The 27,900-nt window shown below is 35.6% G+C and overlaps 1 protein-coding gene across 1 annotated transcript in view; it reads left to right on the top strand.

The window, feature by feature from the left end:
- LOC137388339 (putative leucine-rich repeat-containing protein DDB_G0290503) overlaps nt 1-27,900 on the top strand; it is a 36,297-nt gene that overhangs the window by 2,661 nt on the left and 5,736 nt on the right. Inside the window, exons 5-25 of the mRNA XM_068074825.1 lie at nt 1,127-1,247; nt 3,479-3,741; nt 6,570-6,743; nt 6,839-6,985; nt 7,073-7,165; nt 8,138-8,329; nt 10,387-11,051; nt 11,554-11,667; nt 12,562-12,844; nt 13,209-13,280; nt 13,871-14,119; nt 14,424-14,492; nt 15,574-15,666; nt 16,082-16,212; nt 16,617-16,867; nt 17,395-17,600; nt 20,857-21,090; nt 22,443-22,582; nt 23,927-24,107; nt 24,569-24,752; nt 26,942-27,282. Coding sequence (XP_067930926.1) covers nt 1,127-1,247; nt 3,479-3,741; nt 6,570-6,743; nt 6,839-6,985; nt 7,073-7,165; nt 8,138-8,329; nt 10,387-11,051; nt 11,554-11,667; nt 12,562-12,844; nt 13,209-13,280; nt 13,871-14,119; nt 14,424-14,492; nt 15,574-15,666; nt 16,082-16,212; nt 16,617-16,867; nt 17,395-17,600; nt 20,857-21,090; nt 22,443-22,582; nt 23,927-24,107; nt 24,569-24,752; nt 26,942-27,282 — 4,203 coding nt within the window. The remainder of the gene's footprint in view (nt 1-1,126; nt 1,248-3,478; nt 3,742-6,569; nt 6,744-6,838; nt 6,986-7,072; nt 7,166-8,137; nt 8,330-10,386; nt 11,052-11,553; nt 11,668-12,561; nt 12,845-13,208; nt 13,281-13,870; nt 14,120-14,423; nt 14,493-15,573; nt 15,667-16,081; nt 16,213-16,616; nt 16,868-17,394; nt 17,601-20,856; nt 21,091-22,442; nt 22,583-23,926; nt 24,108-24,568; nt 24,753-26,941; nt 27,283-27,900) is intronic.

Genomic DNA, 27,900 nt, shown 5'->3' on the forward strand with positions numbered 1-27,900 from the left:
CATCATGTGTATTACACATTTCAACCCATATACGTAATACTATCAAGTAAAGCTACACATAAACAGCCTCACATGTCAGCCTCAAATATATCATACCCATTATATACATGTTCAATCAAGGCTATTTGTTAAGGTATAAATAATGATTTGCTCTGATGTCAATATGCTAACTGTTCAGGTTCACTGAATTTGTCATTATGTCTGCGCATTAATGTGACAGGCCATATCATTTTTAGTACAAATGATGTTGGATCACAAAATCGTTTTTAGCTCGATGTAATAGAAAATTTTGTCAGCTTTTCAAAACTGTTTTTGGAATTGAAATCGAAGAAGTTTAACCTGAAATACAGTTTTTTGTCGAAGCTGGTGTTGGTCAATATGATCAAAACAAAAAACTGAAAAATTTGTTTTCAAAGACGATGGATTGGATTTTAAACAGTATAATTTGTTGACATCCAGGAAGGTCATAGCAACCGCATGCTACAAACATTTCATTTTCATGAATGTTGGGAATGACTTGGTTTCACAAAAGTCTAAGCTGCATAGACAATTTTCCCTTTGGGAGCCCTTTGTGAAATATTTGAAATGCCTCAGGTATTCTCAATGCCGGGTATTGAAAACCATGTCACCATTTTTAGTAGATTATTAGACAAGACAAGTGCACTTTGAATATCATCAATGAGATGCTTTTTACTTGCCTAAGTATAACCTTCTGAGGTGTTGATAGAGCCAATCGGTATTCATAAAAATACTTGTTCCCAGGACTTAATCATGCATCTACCCACATGCACTTTTTCACTCTCACTGCACTGTGACCGGTTATATCATATCATCATATACCTCAATCAATGCAATAATTATCAACACAATTATGATGGGTGCAGCACAACTAAAGTTCAAACACGTCATGTGCACCGTACCTGTTGCGTTGCATGCCCCTTTTACATAGGCAATCCGAGAGCGTCTTTGTTCTGTTTATCACTTGGCTGTTGGTAAAACGATCAGGAAATATGTATTGTCTGGTTTTTATATTTTTTTATGTTCAAATGCTCTTGTTCTCTCTTTTGTAATTGGTATTTGATAATTGGTGTTTAATAACTAATGATTGATAATTGTTCTACAACAGGTGACCCCTCCGACCAAAGGAACTGTGACAGTAAAAACGGCGTTTGATTTAGATGAAGACACGTGCTCTACTGTGACATTAGGTGACATGAACCCACAAGTGGTCAGGGATGATGAGAAAGGCAAGCATTGATTTATAACTAGTCTTCTTGTTTTATCTCATATTCTACAGGCTGTTTTGGAACATGGGCTACAGTCTGATCAACCTCAACATACAAAGTGTATTTGACTCAGATGTCAAAACTATTGTTGGATTGTCAAAACTTGACCCAACAAAAAAATGTTGGGTCAAGTATTCATACATGAATACATTTGTGTTTTGTTTAATTTATTCCATGGCTCTAAAATTTGATTAAAAATGCTTAAGGTAATTACATATTGCATTAAAATAGGTACATGCAAAACTTTGTGAAAAAGTTAAATATGAAAATCTACACTATATAAATCTTAATTTACTAAAACGGAAGATTATGACAATGAAGTCCGCTTATAGTTATTATAACCATAAGCAGACTTTATTGCCGTAATTTTGTATATATATATATATATATATATATATATATTTATATATATATACAGTGAAACATGGATAACTCGCCCTCGGATATAGCGAACACATGGTTAACTCGACTGGATTTGCTTGGTCCGTTCCCACGCAATGATAAATGGCTCTATATAACTCGAATTCAACACTGTTATAACGAACTGTTTTTTGCCCAACGGCTACCGAAACGGTTGCTATCGCTTTAGAAAATCACTTTATTCCAAGCCATAGAGGTAAACCTCAACTTTTCGTAATTCATAAGCGTCGTTATTACCTCCATCGGCAAAATATTTTTGTCAACGACTGTTCTAAAGGTTTGGTGAAATTTGATTTATACTGCTATACGATGAATAGAACGGGCTAGCCGGGTCACGGGCGCAAGGATTTTCGCCACGCACATACAAAACAAAAACAGCATGTTGTTTTTGTTTTGTATTTGCGTGGCGAAAATCCTTGAGTGCGTGACCCGGCTAGCCCGTGATGAATAGTTTTCCGACGTTGATTCCGTGTTGAATTAACGTCGGAATGTTGAATGTTTAAAACGTCTTAAAAATTGTTGAAATCAAACGTATACTTTGTCTTAGCTAAAAAAAACTATTCATCGTTTGACCTAAACACAAAATACGTTTGTACATTCAATAAGTATCCATTCAAAAAGCGTGAGTGATATACAATGTACCGTAAAACCTCGTAAAACTTTTAATTGAACTGCCTCGGAGTGTTGCTCTTAACGAATCCCAGGTAAAGTAAGGTAATCTTTCCATAAACTTCAAGAAAGATCGGCAAAATTGATCGTGGGTAAAACGCTCAAAAGAAAAAGATGTCTTTTCTTTGAGCATTTCAGCAACGATCAAGTTTTGCCAATGTCAATCTAAAAACGTCCTGGCAATAACATCACCTCAAACAACAAACCAATCTCAAGTGATAGAAAAATCTCTATACTTTTTGATAAAAACGTTTTAAACTTTACATTAGAAGCATTTAATTTGAAACAAGCCATTTGTGCTTTTGATTTATATTATAGTTTGTATATGTTCATGTATCTACTAATAAATAAGTAAATACATGGACTTGTGACTGTGCTCTGATAGCTTGAACACTCTGATAATTCGAACACTTTTGCTCGGTCCCTTGAAGTTTGAGTTATCCGAGTTTCACTGTATATATATATATATATATAATAAATATATATATATAATTAATATAAAATGATCTTTGATCATTTTATATATATATATATATAAAATGATCAAAGATCATTTTATATTAATTTGATCAAATACTTTTCTTGACATACAAAATTATTTCCAACGAAGTTCTTGAATTCCAAAAACAATAAATTTTTGTAAATTGGTGTTCACGCATATACCATACCAAATATAATGTTAGTTACGTATATACATTGGTGTTTGGTATATACCGTGAAACCTCTATTTTAACACAATGGCGCTGTATTTTTTAACACTTCATATATAGTGACATTTTATTAGAGGTGATGTTCAAATAATGGGTGGTGCTGTATTTTCCAACTAGCTTGTCACAATTTTAGGAAGATACGATTATGTTGCTGCGAGCAAACCCTTTTTAATTTAAAAAAGCTACTTAAATAATTCCCTTCATGAAAATCTTGCAAAAGGACATTTTGAATCTGTAATTGTATGAATTTTTGGCAGTTTTTATAAGACTTGGCTAAAAAAAATTAAGTGTTTTTTTATAGAACATGTTTAGCAACATATCAAAATAATAGCAACGAATGCTTTCAAACTGTTACAGAAATTTATTTCATTTATCATTTTACTTTCACAATAGATCAAAGAATCAGTGAGCTAGAGAACGAAGTGAAAAGGCTAGAGGGAGAGGTAGGCATTGGAGGTCTGTATGGTGAGCAGCTCGTGGCCGATGCTCAAAGATATAAAACGAGATACGAAACAGAATTAGAAGCTAACGCCCTCGCCTCAGACAAACTCGATCGCTCTGAGGCTAAAATTGGGAAACTGCTGAGTAATTTATCTAAAACACAAAATATGCTGTCAGCAGCGGAAATGGAATTGAGCATTCTCCGAGATCCTCAGGTATTTTCTGTTCTGCAACAGGGTTTATCAGAGCATAATTACTCTTTGATAGATGTAATATTGAATGCTAGTGTATCAAGTGTAACAATGTAACAGCGTGTGTTAGATCTAACAAGGTCAAGGTTACATGCAATAGTGGATGAATTTACTATATATTTTGCAAAAAATAAATAGTTGAAATATTGGCAGAATATATTCAAAAGCCACAGAGGTAACAGCTAAAGTATGAATGATACACTATGTTTCCATGACGCTCATGATGCAGATTTTGAGTTGTGCCCACGTTGAGTTACCGTGGGATAATTGTTTCAATGAACATTTGTATGATGCGGATTAACGCTGATGCTTTGTTAAAAAGTAAGGGACGCTATGTCATAAGTCAATAATTAGAGACACAGTTTTGTCACGCTTAGCAGCATTCGGAACATTAGAGCATTCCGAACTGCTCAAATCGAAATAACAATAACTAAAAGATGTTTGAAATGGAGTACCCTGAGCAGTTTTTTTTGCACAGCATTTGCAAGTACAGTTTCCTTCATTCACAAGCGTGAAACATTTGTCAAAAATTTGCAAGTAACAAAACTCACTTGACTTGCGAGTTTTTATCATTTCCATGTTGCGGATGATTCATAGATTGACACCAACTCACGTAGATTGACACCAACTCACGTAGATTGACACCAACTCACGTAGATTGACACCAACTCACGTAGATTGACACCAACTCACGTAGATTGACACCAACTCATGTAGATTGACACCAACTTGCATAGATTAACACCGACTCACGTAGATTGACACCAACTCACGTAGATTGACACCAACTCACGTAGATTAACACCGACTCACGTAGATTGACACCAACTCACGTAGATTGACACCAACTCACGTAGATTGACACCAACTCACGCATCAAGGCCGTCATGGAAACATAGCGATATAAAATCATTCAAAGCAAAAAGTAGTGTAGAACCTTGTAGGGACACCTATTATTAGAGAATGCTCTAATGTATTCGGTGAGGTAATACCAACAATGCCAAATTTTAACCCATTGCACAACCTCCTTGGTTATCAGTAGACTTCATTTTTACTATCATTATTATTGATACCCTGGCAGTCTAGTGCAACGTGAGAGATCCTCCCGTGTAATAACTATACACACAAATATTAAATAATGTCTGGTAGTGAGTGGTTGATTGGTGCAGTTGTTAGAGTGCCGAAAATCATGTTGAAAGTTTTGTGTTCGAATCTGGTATGATGTGATCTTTTTCCCAGCCTACAACCCTGGCTTTGGACAGACGAACAGACAGGCTGACATGGCTTTTATCATAGTAAAAATTCTATTGGGACATCGTATTGGTAGTAGCTTTAATATCTGGTCTAGTTACTTTTTTGAAAAGTAGCTAGACCAGATGTTGCCATGTGGTCTGATCAGCTAACCTCATCCACTCACTCTGTTCAGATTATTAAAGTTGACAGCTTTTTGTCTTTTTGTTTTTTAACACATTCTGTGTAGTCAGATGGTTTCTGAGATGCTTTAGATAAGTTTTCAATCCACCATTGTACTCTTTTATAATGTCATCAAATCTCGACTTACGATCACCTCTACATACAAACTTTTGCTTAAAAATACAGTTTTACTCACTTCAGCTTTATATCATTGCGATTTTCCATTTAACAACTTATTTGTTTGTTTCCTTTTGTAGCGCTTATTATACTTGAAAATTTGTTCGCTGTGTCACAACCCATGCTGGTAGTAGCTGTGATATTTTACTATCATTAATGATACTCTTGCAGTCTTATACACTAAATTCATTTCAAAAGACCTATCAGATATTAACTAAAACAACTGAGACCCTTATCAGGCTTACTCTACTGCACATCTGAATATTTACCCCACAAACCTCTGCTTTTATTATATACAATTCTATGGTTAATTCCAAACATTCATATTGCATTGAGGCATGGGGCGATGCACCTATCGCCCATCTTATGAGTTTAATAACACTTCAAAAGCGTATGATAAGAAACATTCACAAAAATCCCGCCTCACCCACACCAACCCTCTTTTTAAATCATCATCCATACTACCTATTGGTTCACTATATTCATATCACATTATACTTTCAGCCCATCATGAATTTTATTGTAATTACATCCCTCGCACAATATATACAACTCGATTCTCAAATTTCTGTCTAAATCTCACACAATCTTCCCGTGCAGGCCATCACAGGGTGGATTACTAACAGGCCATTTTTTGGAACCAACTTTCTAATACTATAAAAAGCATAGAGAAAGTGGCCAGTTTCACAAAAGAACTTAAATTACATCTGTTAACAAGTGAACAAAACCTAATTAATTACTCATAAAAATTGATGTTGATTTCACGATGACCAACAGCCTGACACCACGACTAGCTATGCTAATGCGTATTATGGGCATCATCACTCTTCCCGCTTTTTTGTTTTGTTTTACTACTATTGTTGATGAAAAGAAATCCAAAATTCCAAAAAAAATCCATTTGGGTCATTTGAAATCACACATTTTTATGACACAGTATATTTGTTAATTATTTTATTTTGTGATCATTTAATATGTAAGCCGATTATAATACAATTTATAATAGTATAAATATGTTACTATAAAGTTTTATTATAAAAATAATATTGCCGGTAACGAACTCAAAGCATGACTTTTGGCTCAACTTTTTTTCAGAAAGCTCCAATAATATTTTAGATAATGAAAATATATTTGGATGATTTCTTATAAACTATTCAACGGAAGTCCGTTGTATTGGCTAATTTAATTCTGTCAATGTTTCCCAGGTATGTAGAATAAATGAAAATGGAGATTTAAAAAGCCAACTGCAAGGTGCTCTCGAAGACAGAAAGGTGGCCTTTGGGCAATTAAAAAGTGTTGAAAAGCTACTCGAGGAAGTGATTACAGAAAAAGATGACCTTTTGACCTCAAACTCTGAACTGAAAATAGAGACTAACAAGGTGGGAAATCTGAGCTGATGTGTCGCTGTTTTTAGAAGCTCCAGACTCGAGGCTAAGTCTGTGCGAGTACATTCTTTACATTTATATGTATTCAGTTGAGGAGAGAAACAGCTAACATGGAACAAAGGTTGAAGGAATATGAAACAAAAGTCAAGAACTACAGTGAAACAGAGAGTGCCCTCCAAAGACAAGTATCTGAACAGAGAGACAAACTTCTTCAATACCAGAAAAGACATAATCAGGTATTCTTTCAGCAGAAACTTGTTTTCTCTCACCTCTTAGTCAGTTTTACTTTTTTTGAACTAAAACATCTATTTGTTGGTGAGCAGGTGCTCAAAGAGAAGGATGAGATCACCTCCAAGTTCGAGGAGTACGCAGCGCACAAAAAAGAGCTGCAAGAAAAGAATGATGACCTACAGGAAGTAAGTCTTTAAACATACCACGGAGCTAAAATACTGTAGTTAAGTAAGTTCAGTGCTATCAGGTACATGTATAGGTAGGAATACAGATGGTTGTGGTAGACAAGTAAATAGATAGTGTAGATCACAAGTCATATATGTTGTAACATGTGGTCATCTAACAGTCAACGCTTGCTAAGCAATTCTCTCAACGAAGTAACACCAAGAACAAGTCTGTCATACACTATATGGCCCAAATCAGGAGCGAACCAAAGAATTGCCTATCATATAATTGTTGACTGTATGTTACAGGCTTGCATCTATCATGCTGAACAGTGTTATGTCACATGTAATAATAGTGTTGTTATGTCATACGTGTAAAAGTAGTGTCACCGCATCACACACTCATCAATGCACTGAATGCAATAATTGCTGTACCACAGCAGCAGCTGGAGGTTAGAAATAATGCACTTAGTATCAATATAACAAGTTGAAAAAAGATGTTGATGGCACTAGGTGAGGTCTGGAGGTAACAGTTCCAGTTTGCAGATCCTTGGCAAAAATTAGGTTGGCAAGTACTTCGAGAAGTATGTCAGGTAAGTACTTAGAGAAGTATGTTGGGTAAGTACTTAGAGAAGTATGTCAGGTAAGTACTTAGAGAAGTATGTCAGGTAAGTACTTAGAGAAATATGTCAGGTAAGTACTTAGAGAAGTATGTCGGGTAAGTACTTGGAGAAGTATGTTGGGTAAGTACTTAGAGAAGTATGTCAGGTAAGTACTTAGAAAAGTATGTCGGGTAAGTACTTAGAGAAGTAGTGTATGTCGGGTAAGTACTTAGAGAAGTATGTCAGGTAAGTACTTAGAGAAGTATGTCGGGTAAGTACTTAGAGAAGTATGTTGGGTAAGTACTGATGTAAGAATCATTGATACTCCAAGTACATCGCAATGTTTCTTTTGCTGTAGTTGTGAAACTTAATTTGATCATGTGTGTTGAAGGAGGTGAACAGGTTGAAATCTCGGCTAGTAAAGTTTGACAGCGAGGTAATAAAGTGGGAAGATGAAATGGCTAGAGCACACGAGGGTCAGGTCGAGGAGCTGGATAACTGGAGAGATCTTGTCAGACTGGCGAACAGTGAGGCTCATGAATCTCAGACAGCTCTCAAGTCTTTAGAAAGAGAGCATGATAAGGTATGTAAAGCTGATGGAGTTAGTAGTGGTTCAAGACTCACTACTTATCATTCTTCTTCACATGTAAGATCATAGAGACAATCACTTCTATATTAATAAAAGATATGTTCGTTCAATACACATAATTTACCATTTGTTTTTGTCTCATGGTCTAATATGCTTTAAACGAAATTGACTGTTGGAAATAAAAATGAATCTATACTATAATATGGGCAGTGTCCATCCCTCTGTCTATCAGAAGCCACGCTAGGGGCGTTAGGAATAAAATTGCTTCGTGTGAGGATTGAACCTCAGGCATCAGGTTCATAGGCAATCACGCTATCACAATACCACTCAGTCGCTTTTCCACTTCATGCATCAACTCTTTAACTTTTTGAGTAGTTAATAAATTACTCTATTGTATCCGTTCTTGAATGAAAGGAAACAATTATCTGCATGCATTGAGCCAATAAAAATATGTTGAAAACCTATCTTGAGCGTAGTTTCGCTTTGCAAAAATTCATTTTTATCGCGATTCGCTGGTAGCAATGACCAGTCGTGCTAGACACATTACAGCTTCAGATCTATGGACTTTGGGTGATTTTATTGAGTACTACTGAGAGTCATTCATATTATTTGTATAATATTATATATTATATATAGTGCAGTATATACGAGTCATTCATATTTTATCAGAAATAATAAACTGTAATAATAGTAATAAATCGTCCGTCAACCTCATGGTCTTTTCGAAAATGGCCAAGAAGTGTTCGTTCTCATTCTACAATGCATTTGTCATATTTTTATAGCATCAGCAAATGTTTTATACTGATTAGTTTGATATCAAAATATCTTTTATAGACCATCTGGTTGGAAAGTTATGTCAATTTATATTCGTGCTTGTCAAATATTAGGTTTTAAAAAATATGTAATTATGTCCCATTAAAGAAATTAGTTTGGTAGCAAAAGAGTTAATTATGCACGTAGTGATTGCCAAAGGACTGCCAAATGTTCTAGTCTTATATAATATTAGGATGATTTATTGGTGCGGTAAGTACATTGATGGCAGGCAGGCTATCTCTCCTTATCTAAATTCCCAAGTCTATTAGATTAGTTCTTTTAAGGCTGGTTATTACTGGAATAGATGTATTAACTCTATTGTCTTTTAGCCATATCATAGAGCTAAACTAGTCATTGAGTCATTCTATTCTATGCCACCAACATACTACATCCACCACTGTATGTTTCAGTTTATGAACTTTCTGTTACTTCAACCTTCAATTCACTCTCCCGACTCTTCTACAATACTGTTAGATTCTAACTTATAAAGTGCATTTGTTCAACTCACTCAATAATTCCTGATTTCTGCCTTCTCATTTCCTTTTGGCATGTAATGGAAAACATGGTTTTGTTGATGATTACTCATGCCAGTATAAAGTTATAAATGCATTGAGCAACTTCTCTACAGAAGACATTTTTCTATTCTGCCTGGCGTCTACAGTGCTGAGTACTCGAATGTTGAGCAACTATAAGGATATTGTTGATCATTGTATTGGGTAGACAACTTCAAATAAATCATTGTTTATGAAAGTAGTTAGCTGGTATTTAAAGGCATTAAATGATGGTTAGCATAGCTCACTATCTAATAATCATACCTTCTGCTATCCTGACAGTCCCCTCAAATAGTACAGTCGTTTCTTTACTACTCACAGTAGTGACATAAGGGCCATTTCTAGCAGTCTCTCATCTATCTACCTTCTGGTTGATGACTGGCTGGAAACACTAGACTTCTGCACAAGATTCTTGGAGCCTCTTTTGTAGAGGCTTAGCTTTGTTCTGCAAGTAGCACTTACATAGACATATTAGTTATTTTTAGACTATAATTTGAATGGTAAATATCATTTTTTTGTTCAAAGGCTGAATTTAGAGCCAGCCTAAGCATGGTGTGGTACTAAGACTATTTTTTAAATGCCTGCTTAATGTTACCGGCCTGCTTCGTTTCACTAAAGCTTCACTGTACTCATGTCCACAATATTATGGCAAAAGTGATAAAGGTCTTTTCTATGCATCTTATGTAGGAACAGAAGAGTTGGTCCGAAGAGAGGACACGCTTTCAGACGCAGGTACACGATAAGACTTGTCAGTTGGATGCAGCGGAGAAACGTATAGCTTCTCTCGAGCGAGAAAATGATGCGATGTCACTAGCGATAACCGAACGTCTGCCTCTAGAAATTGAAGACACTAAGTGCGCCCTTGAGCAAGCTAAAGTCGACCTGAACAAACTTGAGGAGGAAAAGGTACAACTGTTATCAGTCCTGAATGACAGCTCTCCCACAGCAGACCTGCTCACGGTTAAAAAATCTCTTGAAATAGCCAAAGAAGAGATCAAAAATTTAAAAGAACAACACGGTAACATAGTGTTTGCCATTAGGGAGAACTGCCAGGATGAATTAGACAGGTTAAATGAACAGCTGGAGAGGTCGAAAGAGAAAGTCAAAATGCTGACAGCTGACAATGCCGAGTTCTCTAAAGTGTTGACTGAAAAGCACCCAGAAGAGCTGGCAAAGGTAAATGGGCTGCTAGAGACAGCCAATGCCCAGATCAAGTCCCTTCAAGAGCAAAATAAAGATCTCATGTATGCCATGAGTGAACAGTCTTATAGGATTCAGCAGTGCTCTATTCAAGCTACTGAGAGTGTGAAAAAGAAAAAGGAGTTGTCACGTCTCCTGCAAGTAGCTACTGAGTAAGTTGTAATTGCTAGGTTTGCTTGTTTGTCATAAACGTTAAAGTGATGATTCCTTAGCAAATGACTAGCGACGGATAAACCTACCTCATTAGCAAAGGAGCAGTGAGAGATAGTTACCGCATGCGTAGGGACAGATGACTAGCAAAAGTGTAGTGGCGGATACTTAGGGAGTGAGTAGTGACAGATAGCTAGAAAAAAAGTAGTGACAGATAGCGAGCAAAAGATTGGTGACAGATGATTATTGAAAGAGTTGTGACAGATATTTAAGAAATCACTAAGAATGGATAATAAACACATATTTAGTGGATGTTCTATTAGGTTATAGCTGTTGGAGACTTATTACTGTATATTAATAAAATATTAGCAATTATTAGTAATTGTTATTGATAGACAATTAGCAAATCGATCTGATGGCTCATTCACAAACTAGTAGTAATAGATTGAACTTATGAGCATAAGTTTATATTATAATGAAATCTATATAACCCTGTTTCTCTAGCTGTAACAAGCTCAACAACCAGGTGTCTGAATGCCTCGTCTGTCGAGAGAGGGCAACCTCTGTAGCCAGGCTATGCCATGACATGTGCATCTACATAGAACAGGAGAGAAAGAGGTATGTACGACATTTATCACTTTCATTTTGAAGTCTGTATTGATGATGAAACATGAAGAGCATAATATGAATAAAGTTATTTATTTCTCAACATCATACTGAAGTCAGTAAAATGTTAACAAAGCTAGTACATAGGAAAGCTCTAGCTCATTGTGTTAGCATTGGTATAGTTTTATGTTGCTCCTGCAAGATGTTTCACTAGCAGTAGTCATAAATATTGAATTTTCAGATAGCGAACTGGCTAACAGTGTGTCAGTGTAACTGTGTGATAAGGTTTTAGGCTGTTATATTAACAACAGACTAGTAGCGTGGCGGCATCTCACAGTAACAGGATTTTGAAAAAGTAAGAGGTCACAGTACTAGCACAGTAATAGCAGGGTGTTAAGTAACAGCTATATTTTTAATATGCTTGGTACCAGTTGCCTATGTTTATATGATGCTAGGCAACAGTTCTCTATGTTTACATGGTGCTAGGCAACAGCTATTTATGTTTATATGGTGCTAGGTAACAGGATACTAGGCAACAGTTCATATGTTTATATGATGGCAGGTAACAGTATGCTAGGCAACAGATTCCTATGTTTATATGATGCTGGGTAACACCATGCTACGCAAAAGTTTCAATGTTTATATGATGCTAGCTAATGGTTTTTAGTGTTTATAGGATGCTAGGTAACAGTTCTTTGGAGTAATAGGGTGTTAGGGTAATGGTGTTTTATGGTCACAGGATGCAAGGTAACAGAATGTTTGGGTAGCTTTGTTTTAGAGTCACAGAAAGTTAGGGTAACAGTGAGTTTATAAGGTTTGTGACCTTATTTCAATAACTGTTAATATTTGAACTGTGACTGACCTTTACAACAACACTCAACATGTATCCCGACTGTTTTACACAAGGAACAAGCTAATGACAGAACAATCCATTGGGCATGGATCAGAGAAAAGTGCCTCCATAGAGACAACAGATTTAGAAGCATCCTTTGCTCAGCTTTCTCTCCCAGTTATTGAACCACAGAGTGCTTCCGGTGTTCAAACTGAGTGTAAGCAATGCAAAAAACTGAAAGAGGAAATAGAGACACTGAAGAGGATCCAAATAGTTGGGCCTGCTGAAGACTTGGTAGATGACACGCTATTGTCAAATCAAGTCTTAAAGAATCAGGTGAATCGCATGGAAGCCGAGGTTGGTGCATATGCATGTATAATAAAAAATGCAAAAATATCCCTGTATACACATTTATAGAGAGTAAAATCGAACCACGTCTAATGAACTCAGGCGAAGGCTGTTTCGAACGTGAAAATGCAATTTGTGAAAATATGATTGATTTTATTCTGTCATAACATTTAGATCCTTTAAAATGAATTAGAGCAAGGATCAAGTCATTTATCGTGTGTACAGCGAGTACAGCGTGTTTTTAACTAAAACATGCAGCAGGGACTAAAGCAAAGTGATAGGGTAGGCCTATGCCATCTCTTTTATGCTCAGCTAATTGAGAAGAGTAAAGTTATCTGCCCTTGCAATAATATGTTATGACTGTCTTTTACAGCTTAGCCAACTGCAGGCTGAGTTGGAGACTGCCAAAACTCGTTTTCAGGCAGATGTGGATGAACAGATTAAGGTAAGCTAAATTAGGATAATGTTTAAGGTAAGTTATATGAAGTGAATAGGGTTGACATAGGCGATCATACAGATGATAAGGTTAAGGTAAGTAATATATAGATAATAAGGTTAAGGTAAGTGATATATAGATAATAAGGTTAAGGTGAGTAATATATAGATGATAAGGTTGAGGTAAGTGATATATAGATAATAAGGTTAAGGTGAGTAATATATAGATGATAAGGTTAAGGTGAGTAATATATAGATAATAAGGTTAAGGTAAGTGATATATAGATAATAAGGTTAAGGTAAGTAATATATAGATGATAAGGTTAAGGTAAGTGATATATAGATAATAAGGTTAAGGTGAGTAATATATAGATGATAAGGTTGAGGTAAGTGATATATAGATGATAAGGTTAAGGTAAGTGATATATAGATAATAAGGTTAAGGTAAGTGATATATAGATGATAAGGTTAAGGTGAGTAATATATAGATGATAAGGTTGAGGTAAGTGATATATAGATGATAAGGTTGAGGTAAGTGATATATAGATGATAAAGTCAGCATGTGTCATTTGTTTTATCCATGAAATTATATATATGCAGGAACTTATTGTAACACACAGTGGAGTACTTGAAAAGGCTGAAATTTCTTTGAAAAAATCTAAATCAATGATAGCCAAGGGAAAACTGCTAGCAGATGCACAGAGATACAATTCCATCTCTGTACCACAACTAATACAGATCGTTAAAGTAGATGTAGATGCGCATGACACCGGTGTGATAGATTCTGACAAAAACAAGGAGCTACCTCCTGATGCTAAAGAACTATTCAACAAAGATAAAAATGAAAAGGTTAGAGTTGCTAAAACATTCAAGTATAATTTCATGAGTATGTATTAGCCGTCTTGTAACTACGGCGTAAATATGTTAGTATGTGATATTCTGATATTAGAATGTTTGCGCTTTCGTATTTGTCTGTAGGACATGTTGGAAACCCTGAGTAGGTTATTTTGCAAAGCATACATGTATGATTTTCCTAAACACTTTCTAGCTGTTCAAATATGGCTACAACTCTGCATTGTTTGCTTTACAAGCACACAAATCTACATATACACCTATATTTTTAAAATATAAGGGGAGTGGTCTTTATGCGCAGGATGAAGACACCGCCAGACCATTGACAGCTGTCACCAGCGTTGAAGGTGGCCTTGCTCAGCAGAAGTTGGTAAGTTTACTAGTTCTACTGTGTAGTTGCTGAGGAACTGGTGTAGTATTGCCGTGGGACTGGTGTTATATTGCTATAGTACTGGTGTGTAGTTGCTGTGGAACTGGTGTAGTATTGCTGTGGAACTGGTGTGATATTGCTATAGTACCTGTGTGTAGTTTCTGTGGAGCTGGTGTAGTATTGCCGTGGTACTAGTGTTATATTGCTATAGTACTGGTGTGTAGTTGCTGTGGAACTGGTGTAGTATTGCTGTGGAACTGGTGTGATGTTGCTATAGTACCCGTGTGTAGTTGCTGTGGAACTGGTGTAGTATTGCCGTGGTACTGGTGTGATATTGCTATCACACTGGTGTGTAGTTGCTGTGGAACTGGTGTGATATCACTATATTACTGAAGTGGTCTTGCTGCAACAGTGCATTTTTCTATTGTAGCAATACTGTAGTAGTTTTGCCATAGTCTGGCAATGCTGGTATTGTCATAATGATGTGACGTTGCAATAGTACTGTTGTGGTGCTGCTATAGTACTTGTGTGGCATTGCTATTGTGCTAAAGTGGTGTAACCATAAAATTTTTGCGGTATTTTTGTAGTATTGTTCTTGTATTAGTATAGAACTACTGTAGTGTTGTAGCAAATTTGTTCTGATGCTGTTATAATTATGCGGTGTTGTTGTAGTACTTCTGTAATTGGAAGTAATAATTATCATGAGCTTGCAAGCATGGAATATACATATCAATAACATTCAAAAATAAAATTAACACCTAAAGCTAACAGATATTGTTGTTTGTTTTAAATTTTTTAGAACTAACAAGCTTATTAATTGTATTATAATCATATTTTATGTTATCCAGAGAATCATTTATAAGGTCATCTATAATCGCTTAGAGTCTAGATCTAGATCGATTTAAAGTTGCCTATAGAATAATTTAAGGAGCCGTGTAAATATTCACCTGTAGAACCATCTATAGACTCATCTATAGACTCATTTATAGAGCATTATTTGCGCTACATAGCATTGTTATTCACATTTATGCCAATTTACGGACAGTTCAACAACAACGCTTATATGAGTCATTTGTTACAGAATGAAAAAATTAAGATAATCCAACAGCTGACGGATCAGAACGAAGATTTGGCTAAACAAGTGGACGCTCTCACAAAATTGATTCCTTCAAAGGTTTGCTCTAAAGATCACTGAAATTCTCATGACCATTGTTATCCTTCGTTTTTTTTGTGATGTCTTTTTATCGTTGTCGGCCATCTTTATAGACGATTTTATCGTTGAAAACACGAAGCTTTTGCAATGAATTTTTGAAAACGATGCTTTTGTCTGCAATTTTTTTATTATGGTATCAAAACAACACCAAAAAGTACCAGTAAATAGAAGAAAAACGATCGTTTTTTATAAATATGGAGGCTTTTTCGTGAACGAGCGCATGTGCAAACGACTTGATGACGTCAAAAAAACGATGGATATGCATTCGCTGCTCAAACATTTACAACACAAACGTAATTAGTTTGTGATTAGGAGGTTGTTTGGTAGAACTGGTTAGAATAGCTTTGCTAGTTTTGTTTACGGTTTGTCGCTGTAGAACACAGATGAATCAGAGGTGCTGACGGAGTTTGAACAAGCGAAAAGAAAACTAAATAAGCAAGCAGTTGAGATTGACCAGTTGGGAAAACGACTCACAGCTAGTCAACAAGAGTTAGAATTCTGTGGCAAGTGAGAATATCAATGCTAATATATACTAATACTAAGTTGTTACATTATAACTTACATGATATACATACTAGTAATCATAAGTAGAGTATTATACTATAACTTAGATGATATACATACTAGTAATCACAGGTGGAGTCTCATACTATAACTTAGATGACATACATACTAGTAATCATAGGTAGAGTATCATACTATAACTTAAATGATATACATGTACATACTAGTAATCAAAGGTAGACTATTACATACGTAGCAATCATAGGTAGAGTAACTTGAATAACCAAATACGTATCAAGTATTACTCCAGACTTGGGCAAACTCAATGGTTGACATAACAATTTATCCGTAGTTTTAGGAGCTCAAGTGTTTCAAGTTTTTGCATAGATTCTGTTGGTTCAATGCAGAGGAGGATGCACTTCAGCAAGTATAGCCTACATTGTGCGTGAGAGAGAGACAGAGATAAAACAACTCAAAGGTCAGGTTGCTGAGTTACAAAGGTCCCTGGTGAACCAAAGCAAGCAACTCTTATCCGATCCATTGTCCCTAAAGAGGAGATGCCGAGGCAGCACCAGTAGAGTCAGCAAGGTGGATTTGGCCGATAGTTTTGCTGAGCTCTCAAGGGTGACGAGCAATACAAATAGAGCTCTTGTCACTAGTAAGTTATTCATGTTTGCTAGTTTTATTCCCGTCATGTCCAACTGATTTGTTTGTTATTGTAAGCTGTAGTAACTGCAGCCGTGATTCAGTGGTTGGAGTGCTGGCTTATGATCAGGAAGTCAACGCTTCAAGTCACATTAAGGACCATCGGCAGCGTTAGAAAGGGCATCCAGCCACAACTGCTCTTGTGACAAGTCAGGTCATCGGCGACTAAACTGGCTCCTTCATCTGTGCTCCAGCATAGATAAGGAGGGTTGCTACATCCCTGCAAAACTAAAAACAAAACTTTAAAAAGGACGAATGAGTTCTTCTGACAGCCACCGGTCAGCTAGCTCGAGATGATGTCTCAATAAAATCACCCCACAGAAGGCAATGGTAAACCACTGTTAAAACCTACCAAGAACAGTCATGGTTATAGGAGGAGGAGAAAACCATGATTGTCTAGGTCTTCACAGGTCATGGTACTTAGAGAGAGAGGCTGCTCTACGATATAGAATTGATCATACAGTTACATGTATATCACAGAGAAACTTTGTTTGAGTCTAACACTATTGGGAATTGCTGGCTTAAATACTAGCAGTATTACTTTACCTATTTTAGCTGTGCTCGCTGAGGAAAATCAGAAGCTCAAGGAACAGGTTGACCAGTTGACTAATGAGAAAGAGAATTTGCTTAACTCTTCAGCGCAGAAGGAGGCTTCGTTGGTTGAGATGCGTAACACTCTCAAACTTGTAAGTTGACCTATTTACCATGCTTTCTTGGGTCAATACACCACTTAACGCATTGTATAACACTCTGGAGTCTTCAAGTTATTTTTTTATTTTCTCAAGTTTTCCTATACGGAGTTCAATGTTTTCAATTTTGACGAAACTAGCAAACTTGCACCATGCTAAAACATCAAAGTTAGTTCCAACAAAGTTCCCATTCTCTCAGCAAGTGAGTTACATCATTACTTTAAGAATTGGCCCTGCTGGTGAGAGGACAAATCAGCTAAAAGTCTTCATACAATCACTGTGAATCCTCGCCATATGACATTAATTCGATCCAGTGTTGGCATCGTAAGGTGAAAATGTCGTATAGAGGGGTTTAGAAACTCTTAGTGATTATCTAATGTAAACAGCCCCTAGTAAAAAGATCAAAACTTTATGTACCTACTGTACATATTAAAAATTAGTAACAAATTAGTATGTTAACCTTAGTAACTATATTTACCTACAGTAACTTTAGTGTATTTTGTGGTTACGATCTGCAATAAAATGTAACGTTACAATGTAGTATGTGTACTATCGATACGTATCATGGGGAGTTCTTACCTTCAAGACAGATGTATATAAATGATGAATTTAACTTGAATTAATTAAGTTTACTAAACAAACAGCACAAAGTTAAGTTTTAGTATTTATTTTACTAAACGAAACTGTACCATTTGTCATCATCTAAAATTTTATCACCTGTTTCTAGTTTCGTTTTCACTATAACTTAAAACGAATAATGTTGAACTGAGTATTTCATCATCTATCTGTTTCTAGTTTTGTTTTCACTATAACTTGTAACGAATAATGTTGAACTGAGTTCGAGCAAGCCTCGTATATCTTTCAGGCGTCCTGGGAAGGATTTCTGACGTAGTTATTTTGACGTATTCAGCACACCATTTGCAGCATTACAAATCGAGAAAGATTTTTGTTGATGTCGTAGGGCAAAAACAATGTTGTATGGTTGGGTGAAAAAATATCGCATGTGACATCGTAAAGCAGAAAAACCATATAACAGGGTAATCGTAACCCAAAGGTGTACTGTATAGTGTGAAAAAACTGCCTACCATCATCAGATTTTTTTGTAGAGTTGCAGCAGGTGTTTAAACCGGTAACTTTTCAGCAGTGAGGTGTAACGCACTGGTGTATCATGAGAGATTGTCAAGTGTACCATGGGCACTTACCAATAAATGGTATTTTTTCATAGTTCATTCATATTATTATTGGCCGTTGAACATCTGTTGGTTCGCTTTTTCTGTCATCAAACACAGAATAGGTATTTTCACAACTATAATTCTGGAACTTTGTAAGTGGATCAGCAGAGTTATCTAGAGTGTCAGTCTAATAAGGTGGTGGATCAGCGGAGTTATCTAGAGTGTCAGTCTAATAAGGTGGTGGATTAGTGAAGTTATCTAGAGTGTCAGTCTAATAAGGTGGTGGATTAGCGGAGTTATCTAAAGTGTCAGTCTAATAAGGTGGTGGATCAGCGGAGTTATCTAGAGTGTCAGTCTAATAAGGTGGTGGATTAGTGAAGTTATCTAGAGTGTCAGTCTAATAAGGTGGTGGATTAGCGGAGTTATCTAAAGTGTCAGTCTAATAAGGTGGTGGATTAGCGGAGTTATCTAGAGTGTCAGTCTAATAAGGTGGTGGATTAGCGGAGTTATCTAGAGTGTCAGTCTAATAAGGTGGTGGATTAGTGGAGTTATCTAGAGTGTCAGTCTACTAAACTGAATGTCATGAGTTTCAAGGAGCAAGAGCAGCTTATTGAGCTAAATTAAGATCAAAGTTTAAAGATAAAATTTGCCCATCTCCCTTTGGACAGTTTTTACTTGTCTATTGCTAAGTAGTTCTTTCATTCTGGCCAACAAAACCATTATGACATTGCTTCCATTTTCAATCACATGTTTGAGATGAGCTTCTCTTGCTTGACTACGATTAAAGCTAACAACAGAGAGAGGGAGAGAGAGAGACGCACTGTTGAGCAAAGGTCTCGCTTGTGTCTTTCTATCATTTCTGCTCTAATATCCATGTTGTGTGTATCAAAACATCCAAAGGCGGCACACTAAGTGGGTGTATAAATACATTAAAAAATTTATTAACTACACTGTATATGTAAAGCTGTGTTACAGTGTCATTCCGTGTCATTTTGGTAGAAATCTAGTGTGACCCAGGATTTCATAAATTAATGTAAAATTTGTCCTGCAACTTAAAAAGGGTTTAAAATCACTGGTTCAAACACTTTACCTCACACACATATTTATCTTACCTTACATATCGTACTTACATCACACATATATCTTACTTACCTCACAGCATGTCTTACTTACCTCACATATCTTACTTACCTCAGACATATCGTACTTACATCACACATATATCTTACTTACCTCACAGCATGTCTTACTTACCTTACATATCTTACCTACCTCAGACATATCTTACTTACCTCACACATATATCTTACTTACCTCAAAGCATGTTTTACTTACCTCACATATCTTACTTACCTCACATATCTTACTTACCTCAGACATATATCTTACTTACCTCACAGCATGTCTTACTTACCTCACATATCTTACTTACCTCAGACATATCTTACTTACATCACCGCATATCTTACTTACCTCACATATCTTACTTACCTCAGACATATCTTACTTACCTCACACATATATCTTACTTACCTCAAAGCATGTTTTACTTACCTCACATATCTTACTTACCTCACATATCTTACTTACCTCAGACATATATCTTACTTACCTCACAGCATGTCTTACTTACCTCACATATCTTACTTACCTCAGACATATCTTACTTACATCACCGCATATCTTACTTACCTCACATATCTTACTTACCTCAGACATATCTTACTTACCTCACACATATATCTTACTTACCTCACAGCATGTCTTACTTACCTCACATATCTTACCTACCTCAGACATATCTTACTTACCTCACAGCATATCTTACTTGCCTCACACATCTTACTTACCTCACACAGCTCTCTTACTGTATCAAACATAACTAACTTCTACATGAGAATATATTGAGGACATACCCTACTCCATTAGCAACATTCTAAAGGTTAGGTCTTTGAGACTACTAGCAGTAGAAGAGCCACTTCTGCTTGACAATACTCTGGTATGTACAACTTATAACGAGTGCGCAGTGTTCTAACTTGAGCATGTCATTATGTAATAATAGTATGGCGTATCTCTTACAGCATGAGGTGGCTGCCAAAGCCCACATGTCCAAAAAGGAACTCAATGCTTATTCGAAGAAGCTAAAGGAAGGAGAAGGGGAATTAAGTCGACTGCAGGTGCAGATAGCTACGATGTCACAGCGTCAGGACTCGGTGTTTTCAGAGAGAGACAGCGAAATTATTGTCATCAGAACTAACTACGCGCAGCAGCTGTCTCGTCTCATCAACGACTGGATCAATGGCTCTGAGTCTAAGGTAACACCATAGATTTATACACTGTACAGTCATACTTCAACTTACGAGCTTAATGCGTTCCGAGACTGAGCTCGTATGTCAAAATACTCGCATGTTAGTGCAATTTATCTATATATAGAACAATTAAATATATATTTATTGGTTTCCATACTCTGTAAAATGCAAGTAAAACACTCAAAACAATATATTGTAATAGAAGGAACATGTTGGTTATTGTCCTAACTTACCACTTGCTTTCAAAAAGCAACAAATAAAAATTAATGCAAGGAAATGTGTTAAGTTAAAATGTAAAATTAAATACATACAATAGCAGCTAACGCTAGCATTTGCCAGAGAGACATATATAGGTTATCCTTCATTACAACAGTTGACTTTGATAAATTTGGATTTTATCAAAGTCTTAAAAGACAAACTTAGAAGCAAATCTAAAAGCAAACTTTCATTTTTAACTTAACGTAATTAAAATTTCTTCGGTGTTCATAGTTTGAAGTTTCTCGCTAGTTAGCTAATTTTTCCTTTGTTTCGCTTTCACGACTAGCCGGCCGTTTTAAGATGAACCTATCTAAGGACGTTGGCCTTTGTCGCCCTTTCAATATGTCGCGATTAGGACGAACCCAGGTGTCGTCACAAAGGTTTAATGCACGACCACTAGCCAACTTGTCCGAATGTCTATTTTTATAGTTTTGATAGCTAGCAACAGCCTTCTCAAATAGCGTCGCTTCAGTTACGCTGTCACCGGCCAATTTTTTATCTTATATCCAATGCCTGAGCGGTCTATCCATCAGCGGTGGTGAAGATCGCCACACCGTTTAGAAACTACGGTTAGTACTTTTGCAAGCTAAATGCCCTGAATATAATCCTTCTGTTTGATAATTGTGGATGTATTTCTGTCATATTGCTGAGCTAGCTCAATCATGCGTACACATTTCACATATTTTTCAATAATTTTCCGTTTAATATCAATTGTTATCATTTGCTTTTTCTTTGCATTATTTTTCATTTTACTGGCAAGCTTTCGGTTTACGCACAGTACTTTTAATTCACATAATTCTGCACTGAAAAGCGTGCACAAAAACGCGGTACAAAAGTATAACCTGTGCAGTTGAAAATACCGATTGATGCTGTTGTCATAAAACACCTCTGGCATACTTGGCAACTGACTCACGTGCTCGTATCTCAAATATGGCTCGTATGTTGGTGCTAAAACTTGATTAAAAGCTGGCTCGTATCTCAAGTTTATCGTACGTTGGAGCACTCGTAAGTTGAAGTATTACTGTACTTCTGTTCTCTTCTTAATCTACTGTACTTACATCTCTACTGAATTCACATGTTGTAACTTACTTCTGTCATAGGAGAATGAGATGAAACAGCTGTGTGACAAATTAGATGTTCTTGAAGGAGAAAATTTTGACTATGTAGAGCAGATGAAGGAGTTGTCTCACCTCAAAAAGGTGACATTGCCCAAACTTCACGCTGATGTTTATGAAGCTAGGTATGTGTGTGGTTGAAAGGTTGTCATGCGACACATTTATGCAAGCTGTACTATATTGGCAAAAATATTCTTCCTTCTTTTCTCTATCGGATTTAGCCTTTATTCCTTCAGAAGCATCGTTTTGTTTTATCTGACATCAAAATAATTTTTGCCTCCAATTAGTAAAATTGATTCTGTTGGCTTCTTAACAAGTTTAAAGTTTCTTTAAAACTGGAATCCATTATCATTGAAGTTAAGTAGCATACCAACATTTGGGCTGAATAACGTATACCGATTTTGTGAGTTATTTATAGCTCATAAAAGTATAATTTATATTAATATGCATTATGAATACATCCATATTTATAAATGTGAGTGTTTGTCAATTGTGTGTCCAGATGTAGCAATTAAATTTTAAGAATGAAGAACCGCCTCGCACTAGAATTGAACTCGTAAAACTTAGTTCTGTTTGCTATCCACAAGGTCACGCGGCCTACTTGCCATACTATGGAATAATTGTGCACATATTTATTACACCTGTCAATCTTCAATTGTGATGAGTTAAAATATCCATACTTCACTAATTTACTAGGAGAAAACTTTTACTAAAAGAAAAATAAGTGCCTAGACTTTCTCCAAAGTGCTATAAATATATATAGATATACATGTAGCATAAACTTAATTAAAGTTATAGCCCATACAGAAATAAACAAACATTTTCATTTAAAATTTAAAAATTAGAATGGTAAATGTTGTATATGTTGATAAGAAATAAAATTTCTGTGCAAAAATTTTTTTATTACTCAAGCAACACTGGCCGTTCGCCAGTTATATACATAATAATGTACATTGTATACAGTATCATGTACATTATATACATAATAATGTACATTGTATACAGTATCATGTACATTATATACATAATAATGTACATTGTATACAGTATCATGTACATTATATACATTATAATGTACATTATATACATTATAATGTACATTATATACATTATAATGTAAAATATATACATTATAATGTACAATATATACATTATAATACATGTACATTATATACATTATAATGTACATTATATACGATATACAATTTACATTGTATCTAAATACATATATACATTGTACATTAATATACAGTGTATATTATATATTTATATAATGTAATGTAGAATAAATGGTGCAGAAAAAATGATCAATGGGCCCTTTTTTATGATGTAGTTAACAACCTTTGCCATCTTTCATCACACTTTAGCATGGTCATTATGCATTTCCTTCAACAAGATGCTGCCAAATAAACAATGTCAAGTCAGCACACACATGCCTCTACTTGCCAATTTCATATTTCTATCATTAGAAACCTATGTGATGAATCCAAGGAAGAGCTTAACAAAACGGTGAGAAAATTAAAAGAGTCGGAACTTGCTAACAATCTTCTGAGAATTGAAAAAGAGGAGGCAGAAGAGATTTGCCGGTCGACCATTGAAAAGGTTGCTCAAGACAAATATGTTGACAAGGAAGAACTTGAAAACATGCAGGTTGGAAAACTGTCTCGCAGTCATTCTTGGAGCAAAACATTAGGTCTACCAGTTTAACTGGGCATGTAACCATTTAACAAATGTCATGACTTGTATGAATTTCAAGTTTGGCAAGAGAAGACAACTACCTATTCTGTCATGAAACTAAGATGACTTCTTGTGTTAGAATTCAGAGCAGATTAGCAAGTATCTACTATACTGGTGAATTTCCAAGAGAATTTATCTCTGTCATACAGTATCTAACTTCAGTTATTTTCCAATATGGTACCCATAGACTTATGAACTATACAGTAATACAGTATAGTTAATAGGTCTATGATAGTACTGATCTCCATCTAATAAACACCCGCACATGCATCACATCTCAATCAGCCTCTAGTATTCATACACTTATGCTTATTCACCATCTACTACCTTTCATTGCAATATACCTGAAAACTTACACTCCTTAGTCTTTTTAGGTAAAACTGAAAGAGCAGATCGAGGAAATGACCTCTGAACTGGCCTATGTTAAAAAGGAACTGACGAATGCTCTTGTGGATGCGCAAGCAAAAGAAGGTTCAGCCACTCACTGGAAACTACAGCATGATCAGAAGAATCGTGAGCTCAAAGACCAAACAGAGAAATATGAAATAATGCTCAATGGTATAAATGTACATTACATTACAGTAGGCTGTCTTGACTGACTTTTATCCATCTTCTACTAACTTATGGGTACTAGATAGTTGCGCATGTCTCTGTGTATACGAATTGGCGCTTATCCAATCATTCACTTCTAGTTAGTTCAGGCTGTTATGAAGGCATTCAGCTATCTGTAATTGTGTATACAAATACCTTGACATACAAGTTTCCCAGCATACATGTAGGAGAAACTTGAAATACGAAAAAGAATTGAGATACGTGAAAATTTTGAGATATTTGTCACTTTTTGATGTGGCTGCTAGTTGGCTCAGCATGCGAGAGGCTGCTTATGAGCACATCGGTCGGTTTCTTTTGTTGGATCAGTTAAAATAAATTTAAAAGTCAGTTGAAAGTTAAAACAAAAATGAGTCAAGAGAGTGGAGAGAGATAGAAGAGTGAAGCAAAAGAGGAAGAAACTTAAAAAGACTGAAAATAAACACCAAAAACAGAATTAAGCTTATTTATTATGTAGCGTAAGATGAACACTTAGTTTTAAGTGTGTGAATGGTAAGCTAAACTCATATAAAACACAATTTTCCAGTAAATAGATAAAACAGTAATATCCTGTTTTTGTCTCGTTTCTTATTAGTTGGTTGGAGTGGATTAATTTTTGCTTAGTTAATTTATTTGGAGAAAATTTAATTTGAAATACGAGTTAATTAATATATGAGCTTGGCCCAGGAAAGCATTAAGCTCGAATGTCAAGGTATGACTATACTTAGCTGAAGGCCTTAAAAAGCCATGAAAAGTTATACTAGTAACTTAGCTGACATATTATGTGTACCTTAGCTAACTTTATTTTCTAGTTTTCTGCTAGTCACTGACATCTCATCTGGTGTATCTGGTTCAAACTGAGGCATCTATGCGTGTATGGTCAATGCACAAGTATATTTTATCTTTCTTTTTATGGAGGTTAATTCAATTCTTTCTCACCTTATTATTAAAGAGCAGCAACCACTTTTATTTTTGTCAGGCACATTGACAAACATGTTAAATTCATGTCATCGGTAGTTGACAAATGTATCACCTGTCCACCCGTGTCACCTGTGTCTCTTTAAGCCATGTTGCTATGTTCTATTTCTGTCTTACTCAGTGACAAAAAGAGAACATGTCATTTTAGATGTTAAGTTTAGTTAATACCATATCAAGTTTAGTTGTCAATTTTAGTCAATGGCACGTCAAGTTTAGTTGTCAAGTTTAGCTGTCAAGTTTAGTCAATACCATATCAAGTTTAGTTGTCAAGTTTAGTCAATGCCAAGTCAAGTGTAGTTGTCAAGTTTAGTCAATACCATATCAAGTTTGGTTGTCAAGTTTAGTAAATACCATATCAAGTTTAGTTGTCAAGTTTAATCAATGCCACGTCAAGTGTAGTTGTCAAGTTTAGTCAATATCATATCAAGTTTAGTCAATACCATATAAAGTTTAGTTGTCAAGTTTAGTCAATACCATATCAAGTTTAGTTGTCAAGTTTAGTCAATACCACGTCAAGTGTAGTTGTCAAGTTTAGTCAATACCATATCAAGTTTGGTTGTCAAGTTTAGTCAATACCATATCAAGTTTGGTCAATACCATATCAAGTTTAGTTGTCAAGTTTAGTCAATACCATATCAAGTTTGGTCAATACCATATAAAGTTTAGTTGTCAAGTTTAGTTGTCAAGTGTAGTTGTCAAGTTTAGTCAATACCATATCAAGTTTGGTCAATACCATATCAAGTTTAGTTGTCAAGTTTAGTCAATGCCACGTCAAGTGTAGTTGTCAAGTTTAGTCAGTACCATATCAAGTTTGGTTGTCATGTTTAGTCAATACCATATCAGGTTTGGTCAATACCATATCAAGTTTGGTCAATACCATATCAAGTTTAGTTGTCAAGTTTAGTCAATACCATATCAAGTTTAGCTGTCAAGTTTAGTCAATACCATATCAAGTTTAGTTGTCAAGTTTAGTCAATGCCACGTCAAGTGTAGTTGTCAAGTTTAGTCAATACCATATCAAGTGTAGTTATCAAGTTTAGTCAATACCATATCAAGTTTGGTTGTAACGTTTAGTCAATGCCATGTTAAGTTTTGTTTTGCCGATAACCATAGCCACAAATTCTTGTACCCCAGACCCATTTTTGGCATATAGCTTAGCCTAAAGTCATTTACTATTTTAGCAAAAGAGAATGAACTGCGGCGGCTGAGAGGCAGCCACATGGAACTCCAGCGCGGTCTGGGAAACCCAAAGCAAGAAACGGAGATTCAATTGGTGAATGTAACGAAACAGTTAAAAGTCATTCAACAAAAGCATATGGAGGTGATAAACAAAACTGCATCTGTCGAGAAGATATCAGAAGATAGCCTTAACAAACTCTATACGGAGATAGGAGAGCTCAATATAAGCCTGCATGGTGAGGTGAAGGAGCTCACGAAGGAACTGGCAAGACTGCAAGAGGAGCTTGAGAATGTCCAGAGTGAACGGGCTACTTTCCAGGAGGAATGCGCCAAAATGATTCAGGTAATATGTTGTCTCGACAGTCAATAGAGAGGAAAGAGAGAGTAACTCTGTAATTGCTGTGCTTTTCAATATATTGCTGCATCAGTGAAGCAATGAGGTGGCTGAACTCATAAATGATCATAATACGTGGACCATTTAAAATAAACATGTCATTCATTATTAATTCACAGTTTGTCAAGTAATTGTCAAGTAATACTAATAAAAGGTTTGAGCTGTTCTATATTGAATATACATGGTATTTGCTTTTATAGCTTGGTTTCGGTGTCACATTATGACAAAAAACCAATGAAAACTCAGCTTTGATTATTCAAACTTAACATGGTTTTGGAATATACGTATACTAGTAGCTATATGAGAGTAAATTGGTGACGTTTAGATAATCAGTAGTATCTTAATATTTAGTTGGACAGCCCTGACTATCAATCACAGGATAAGATAAAATAGGTGCTTAATAAATAAATTATATTCCTTGATAATAATTTTGATGGCAAACAGAGTGACTATAAAGCTTGCTTCTCAAATATGCATAATACATATGGTCTGAAATAATAAAGAAAATAATTTCATGCCATAAATGACAAAGAACATGAAAAAAATTGCTAGATGGTCCCATAATTA

This window comes from Watersipora subatra, chromosome 2 (assembly GCF_963576615.1).
Source record: "Watersipora subatra chromosome 2, tzWatSuba1.1, whole genome shotgun sequence".
Taxonomy (NCBI): domain Eukaryota; kingdom Metazoa; phylum Bryozoa; class Gymnolaemata; order Cheilostomatida; family Watersiporidae; genus Watersipora; species Watersipora subatra.